At 37.7% G+C, this 8,033-nt stretch overlaps 1 protein-coding gene across 24 annotated transcripts in view; it reads left to right on the top strand.

Moving 5' to 3' along the window:
* The window catches only part of RIMS1 (regulating synaptic membrane exocytosis 1), a 191,591-nt gene that overhangs the window by 26,657 nt on the left and 156,901 nt on the right, over positions 1 to 8,033 (top strand). For all 24 annotated transcript variants that reach the window (XM_031057153.1, XM_031057154.1, XM_031057178.1 and 21 more), the window contains exons 3-4: positions 3,227 to 3,567; positions 5,740 to 6,611. In XM_031057153.1, the coding sequence (XP_030913013.1) occupies positions 3,230 to 3,567; positions 5,740 to 6,611 (1,210 nt within the window). In that variant the 5' untranslated portion in view covers positions 3,227 to 3,229. The remainder of the gene's footprint in view (positions 1 to 3,226; positions 3,568 to 5,739; positions 6,612 to 8,033) is intronic.

Genomic DNA, 8,033 nt, shown 5'->3' on the forward strand with positions numbered 1-8,033 from the left:
TGGTCTTTTTTGTTATGTAGCAGTAAAGCCCAGAACCCTTTGCTATGCTGTGAAAATGCACCTTTTTCCAGAGCCATGCATATGAACCCTCTGAATGAAGAACCCCCTTGTACTGGTTCTCTTTAACAGCTTCACGTGTGAAATTGCATTGACATGTGCAAGGATGCAATAAACCAGAAACAAACCCAGAAACAAAAACCAGACTCTGGATGTCTTGAATGGCTTACTGTAGCACTTCATCAGAGCTCACTGTCTAGAGGAGAGTAAACAGAAACTATTTTTGAAGTGACAGGCCAGAGTAAAATTGTCTTACGCTCTTCATTTTACTGATGCATCGCGTGGAGGTCCAGAAGCCACATTAGAGAACTGTAATCCTTCATCAGAGCATTTGTTTGGTTGCCTAACATCTGTGGATTGTTAAGATAAGTTATTACACAGACCTGCTTTAGTTTAGATTAGTTTGGACCACATCCCAGTATATTCAATCAGGATATAATTCCTGCATGCTGCTGAATTGCTTGCTCCACATACTTCTCTAAAAATGTTTTTCAATATACAGTTTTGTCACTGAAACTCCTCTGTCTCCTCAATTTTTGATTTATTTTTCTCTTAAAGAAGAACTTTTATTATTTTTCCTTTTGGACCGAATAGATCTCAAGGCGACTGTAGCATTTTTTAATTCCTGAAGAGATTCCTAAACAGGGTGGTAGTATAGCTTCTATGTGAGTATAATACAGATTTCCTATGTGTGTAATCTGTGTTGATTGGTATGTATTGTGTCCAAGAGGCAGAGTTTAAAAATAGCTGTAAGAAAATGGGTTTGTATTTACTTGTCTAGTATTTCTTCTTTCAGTATTCTGTATTTTTCTGAGTCTCTTTGTGCATTAGCTATTCTTATTTGATTTTATCTCATAATATTTTTTGCATAAAATGAATTACAGTATCAAGGGTGATTATGCAAATTAACAGTATTTTCTTGAAGTTTATTACATAATTTATACATATTTAAAATTATTTAATACATTAAGTTGTAAAGGAAGTATGTTACTGGGCTTGCATATGTACACACTTATGCAATTTAATTAGCATAATTTACTTAAGTATTCCTTATCCTTTAAACAAACTCTAGTTGATTAATTTTTTTATTAACACTTTTTTAACCTTTCTTGGAAACTGATAAAATGCAAGTAATGACATTTTTTGTTACTGATTTTGGTTTATAGCATTGACATGGATTTCATACACAGACGCATTTGCATGCAGACTTTTCCTGTCTAATGAACTAACAGCTGTGGCAGATCACATAAAAGCATTTCAAAATGTGTCTTTTTTTCCTCTTAGCCTTTCTGTTTGTTTTTTTTTTTTGAATACCTGTAATAATAATCTGATAGACTAAAAGTCTATTCTGTTTAGAACACGTAGTCTAATAAACTGAATTGCTGGTTTTTGAGGTGTACTAGATGGAATAAATTAGACATTTTGGAATCCAGGCGTTTTGAGGTCTAGAATTTATCTTTGTCAAAGTTGCTGTTTCTATTATCCTACTTAGTGTTATTTGTTTTCATCATGATATAAGTTTATGCCCCTGTTGGAATGACTGTCGCTTTCAATTAAGGTTGGGTCCTTTTTAATTAAAGGATTAGTAGATACTTTGTTATCCTTCTTAAACAGAAGAAATATAACAGTCATCTTTTGATAAAGGTGCAATCCTGACAGAGAGTAAAGAGTTCGATGTCTTCTTTGTGTGGTTTGTTCAAACAGTGTAGGAATGCACTTGGAAATTCTAATGTAGTTTTCAGACCTACAAAGACAGTCTATTTAAATAAATGTTAATTATTTTAAATATGTGAGGTGCCTAAAGTTTTCATCGTGCCTTGTAAGCCATGAACTACCTTCACAGGGCAGAGAGTAAAAGAGCTCAGTAACAGAACTTTGTCCTGTTTAAGTTTCTTCCACTAAGTGTTTTTTTCCTCTTCTTTTTTATTTTAAGCACTGCACAATTTTGCGACTCTTGCATCATTCCTGTGTTTGCACAAAATAATTCAAGCATATTTTTCCTTCCCACTTTTGTCATTCTTCTCAGCCTCATTGCAGTTTTACCCATTTCTATATACTTTCTATATTAAATTATTTTCTTTACCATTTTCCTTAATAATAATCAGCTTTGCTTCCTCTCATCTCTGTTTTTATTTCTGAGAAAAATCTCTCTCTTCTATATCCTTCATACATTTTGCCTATTTTTTCTTCTTTCTGAAAACTGTTTTTTTCTTTGTCTAAATTTTTTCTTAAATTTTCACATACTTTAGTCTTGATTAACCATTTCTTTTTCTCTGGTGAGTTGCTCCTGTACATAAGACTGTCTCTACAGTATACAGCCTGGAAACATAAAGTCTTGCTTTAATGTGTGTGCTCCTGTATATCTGTGTGTAAGGAATTAAACCCCCCAATTAAAAAAAAAAATCCTAGGCACCACAGTCTAGGCATGCAACTTAATTGTGATTTACAGGGACATGTGTGTGTTAAGTTTTTATTTGCAGCTATCCCTCAAAGAGATAATGATGATGGTTTGCGAGTAGTACAGAATACGGTACTTCTGCATTATTTTCATTGATGTATTTAATTTTCTGTTAGTAGATTTCTTAAGGTTTTACTTTACACCTCTAAGCAGTTGCAGTAGGTGTAGCTAAAATCATTCACAGTACATAATGAATTTATTTGCAGGATAATGTGGAATTATTCAATGTGAGAAAATTAATTCACAAGAAAATACCGTGTCAATTTTCTGTAACCACAGAAGTTGGGAATTAGCTGGGCAGGGCACTGCCCCCTGAGGTACAAGTCCTGTTTGCAGGTTGGTGGGCTTGTCTGTCCTGGCAGTGATCCACACCAGTGGAAAAAGCCCAACCCACTCCCCGCTGCATCAACCCCCCAACAAACACTGCTCATGTGGTCGGTGTCTGTTCAGAGGAGAACTAGGGCTGGGCTGAGGGAGGATTGCCACAGGTAGGACTGATGTATATTGACAAGACATTTTGGAGAAGCTCGCATAGCATGTGCCTGTAGGATGCTTGGCTCTAGCCAGTGGAGAAGCATGTTCTGGGTCCTGTCATGAGCACCAGCCTCACTAGCTCAGAGAGCCAGAGGCCGGACCTGCTCAGCGGTAGTGAGCATGCATTCCAGGCTCTGGGAGGCAGCTGCACTGACTTTTCTTGTTGTCTTCAACTAGGTTATGTGGGTATGCAATTTATGTCGAAAGCAACAAGAAATCCTAACAAAATCCGGAGCGTGGTTTTTTGGGAGCGGGCCGCAGCCGTCGCCCAGCCAGGACGGGACGCTGAGTGATACGGCCACGGGCGCAAGCTCGGACGCACCGAGAGAAAAGAAAGCGAGGCTTCAAGAGCGATCGAGGTCACAGACTCCCCTGAGTACAGCAGCTGCCTCATCACAGGAAATCTCCTCTTCCAGTGTGCAGCCTGACCGTAGGAAAGGAGCAGAAGTGTCACAGCCAGCTATGGGCCCGGACCAAAAGCAAGCTTCAAGGTCTAGGAGTGAACCTCCAAAAGAGAGGTAATGCTTTCTGTCTAGATAGAGCCTACAATGCTAAATGCTAGTTCAGTTGGGCCTTCTGTATGTTTACTGCTGTGTAAAAACAAAGATTAAATTGATTTACTCACCAGGGAAAGATAAATTTTTGCTAGCACATACATTATCTACTTTGGTCTATGGAACAAAAATGAGGAAAAAAAATATTTTATGGATATTCCCATATACTTCATTGCCTTTTGATGTATACTTTGAATACAGAATTGTAGGTTACTTTTAAATTTTAAATTTGACTGGTATTTTAAAGTTATTAAGCAAAGAGCTTGAATTTTTAAAGCAACATTCTCCTGAAAAATCCACACCTAAGCAATCAGAAAACACCCTGTGGAATTCTTTCAGATAACCTTATGTTTTATCTCTTCATCAGTGATATGAGATATCATTGATATTATTTCCAATTTTATTGTTAGAAATAATACAGTTGAAAGACCTCATTTACATGTGTGAAGATAACATTTGTGTAGAACAGCAATAATACCATCTTGAATGCAGAGCAAGTTGTTTGCAAGAATAAAGCAACCAGAAGGAAACTATTTTAAATGAGTTAAAGAGGTAATTCCTGAGCTGCATTTCGTGTGATGAATGGGTTGACGAGTAGCAAATCAGGAGAGGCTAATGCAATGAAGCAGTTGCTGTTCCTTTGGCGGCTGCCTGGCAGATGGCAGAGCAGTTGAGGACGGAGCCTGTGACAGCAAAACAGGAGTCTGCCATAGAAGATTCTCCAGATTCTGGCCAGAATGGTTGATGATTTTTTTCCCCCCAGCTATTGGAGCTGCAAATGGATGATGAGCAGCAGCTAGTAAATTACTTTGTGGGTGAGATCTGTCTGGGTTTAACTGTATCAAATTCAGGTTAGTGTTACATATATGTATTGTGTAAGTGATGCCCTTCCATAATTCTGTTTACTTTTGTCCCTCAACACAGGGAAGGCCCTCAGAGCAGCTGTAACTTTTAGGGCAGGAAAACACTTTAGATTTCTGCTTTTCTGCCCAAAACTGAGATGTTCATATCAGTTATACAAAATTAGTGTTCTTTACTTGTCACTGAGAGTTTCAAATTAATTCCAAGCATTCTGATTAAAGACTATCTGTAGTAAGCTCAGGTCTCATTAATTGCCAAAAACTCTGGAGAAACAGGAGATGAGGGGAAAAAGAAAAGAGAAGGGAGCTTAATGCGGATGATGTCCAACTTTGTTCTTTGTGAGGGTCTTTGATATGTAATCCAAAGATGTGTCAGTTGTGGAAGGGAAGATTCAGTGCCACAAAACAAAGTCCTAGTGGCTTTGTCCCAGTGTGCATTCGTCTCAAATACACTGTATAGCTGTGTTACTCCTTCTTCAAAATCAATAGATTCATATGTGAACTGCTAAATGAAAGGGCAGTTGGAATGATGAGAGAAATTCTGCCATTAGGGAATTTTATGATTATTTGGCTTGCTTATTGGCTTGCAGAATATGAAAGAGAAGAAAAAATAATGCAGCTTCATTATTTATTGTTTTGTACTTATGTCTGCATAGAGAAATAAACTTCTCATCCTCTTTTATTACTGGAGAAAGGAATACCATTCCAGGAATCAATCTGCTTTCCTTTACATGCTTATGAAACGGGCACTTCTTTTTAGAGTTTCAAAGATAAATCAAACTAGTTTAAATATTATTTCTGGATATATTATCTTTTGCATTTTTCTAAACTATATTACTTCTTTCTGTAATATTATTGTGGTAGCTACTCCATTTGATGGTATTTACATCTATGCTGTCAGGGCACTTGAAGTGAATTTTGTGGTTAGTCTGTAACTCCCATGACTGCTGCCAGAAAAATGGAGAACATACTCTAGTAGTCTGTCATAATGTTGCAGTTACTTCAAAGGCAACTCTGGGTCTTCCACCTTACGTGGGTAAATTATCCATGTCAATATTAGTTTTTTATTTTACTCATTAATTGGAATATTCGTAATTTATGTTTTTGTGGACTCTGGAAGTTGTTTGCTATTGGAAAATAAAATTAAGAGGGAAGGATTAATAGATTTAATTCATGTTAATGGATTCAGTATTTTCTAATTGTTTTCCATAACTGTATGCAAGTATTTCTATTTTCCATTCAATTCTTCATATTACTGTACTCCTTTTCATTGTAGGAAGAAGGCAGTACTGATTTCTGACCAGAATGGCAAAGGTGTAAAGAGTGAGCGTAAGCGTGTGCCAAAATCCTCACTTCAAAAAGAAGGACCAACAGATGACAGGGAGCGTAAAGAGCGGCATGAAGGTAGAAGGCTGGAGAAAGGCAAGTCACAGGATTACCCAGACTTGCCAGAGAAACTTGAGGAAGGCAAAGTGCCTGACGATGAAAAACAAAGGAAGGAAGATGAATATCATACCTGTTACAAGAGTGACCCCAATCTGGCAAGATACCCTGTAAAACCACACCCTGAGGAGCAGCAGATGCGCATGCATGCCAAAGTTTCTAAAGCACGACACGAGAGAAGACACAGTGATGTAGCTTTGCCACACACAGAAATGGAGGAAGCGGAGGTACCTGAGAATAAATTAGGAAAACGCTCACAATTACAGGGAACTCAGGACAGAAAATCTCTTGTGGAAACTCAGAGGTCGTACTCTATAGACAGAACAGGTGATGTAAGAATTTCTGTTTCTAAACAATTAACTAATCATAGCCCACCAACTCCCAGGCATAGTCCAGTTCCTATAGAACACGTAGAATACAAGAACCACGATTCCTTTATAAAACAGAGCCGCCTTGATCCTAGCTCTGCTATTCTCATGCGAAAAGCAAAGCGGGAGAAAATGGAGACCATGCTAAGGAATGATTCCCTTAGCTCTGACCAGTCGGAATCAGTGCGGCCATCCCCTCCAAAGCCTCATAGAGCAAAAAGAGGCGGAAAGAAAAGGCAGATGTCAGTTAGTAGCTCAGAGGAAGAAGGGGCATCAACACCAGAATATACTAGCTGTGAAGATGTGGAGATAGAAAGTGAAAGTGTCAGTGAAAAAGGTAAGGACTTTTCTGTATATTATGCACATGGCCATGATTTGGGGAAAAAAAATACCTGTATTTTTCTCTCTCTTTTCCTCTTTTTAATCATACACTTTTTCCCCTTGCCTTTCTTTTTTTTGCCAACTGAGAAGTGTCTTATACCTGATTACATGTGCTTTACAATGTTTCCTTTTGCATTCTTAGATGAGGTGATTACAGGTAGCATCAGCTGCTCAGTTTCCTTTTCATTCTCTTCCCTCTTTCACCTGGAAGTGACAGAATTCAAGGGTTCTAGTCTACTCTCTTTATGATATCTGTACTCCTTTGGTCATTACTTCATTCTTTTGTCTGTACGTAGAACAGACAAAATGGATGGATTTAAATTAAAAGTGAGTTCTGTAACAATCAGAGGAGATCATTATAAAGCATCATAAGATAGGCAAATTTTTACTACATTTAATAAAATATCAAAAATCTGCCAGAGTTCATTGTTACTATGGACAAGTAGATATGGGGCAAAGGGAGTGTTATGTAGAAAAAAAATGAGAATTGACAAAGTTGTTGTCTAGATGAATTTTCTCTTGAGCTAAGAAGTATGTTTAAAGTCTCTTATTTCAGTTTGTCTTCATCTATTGATGGTAACGCTCTGCAGCAAGGAGTAATTTGTAGTACACTATGTGCTTTTAAACAAAGCCTTTCTTCTGGCTGAAGAAGTTAATAAAATTTAGGAACCCTGACCAGATAAAATAAGCATTGTCAGAAAAGACTGTGGCAGAATTTAGCAGCAGTGTTATAATCCTGCTTTGTCTTTGGCTGACAGTACAGTGAGCTGAAAGCTTTTTGTGTCTTTGGTTTTTAGCTCCTTAGTTTAACTATCTGTGTTTGTACCTTGAAAGTTTCTTGCTGGTATTCATACTGAAAATTCCAAAGGCTTGTCTGCATTGCCTTTTAGTTCCTGGCACTGTTTCCTGACATGTCTGTGATTCATATATGCTAATCTGTCTGTCTGTCTTTGTCTGGTGTTGTGGTCTCCTAGCATCACCTAAAGCTCTAGGAGTACATAGCAAAGATAGCAGATTTCTCTCCTGTCCCATCTGGATAATTGCTTGTTTTAACTTTCTAAGCATGAGCTTTTCCATTCAAAATATGGACACTTGCTTTTCTGCTCATTTTTAAGGAGGAATGGTGATCATACTCTGAAACTTTATTCCAGACTCCACTCAAACATGAAAAAAAATCTAACTTATTTGACTGAATTTTGTCAAATACTGGAGTGTATCACACAGTCTCTATCCTTGGACATGCTCAAAACCCAAATGGAGAAGGCCCTGAGCAATCTGCTCTGCTGACACAACTTTTGAGGAAGGGTATTTGAACTAGGGACTCACAGAGGTCCCTTCAGTGTCAACTATTCTGTCTTTCTAAAACAACACATCTCTT

This window comes from Geospiza fortis, unplaced genomic scaffold (genome assembly GCF_000277835.1).
Source record: "Geospiza fortis unplaced genomic scaffold, GeoFor_1.0 scaffold190, whole genome shotgun sequence".
NCBI lineage: Eukaryota > Metazoa > Chordata > Aves > Passeriformes > Thraupidae > Geospiza > Geospiza fortis.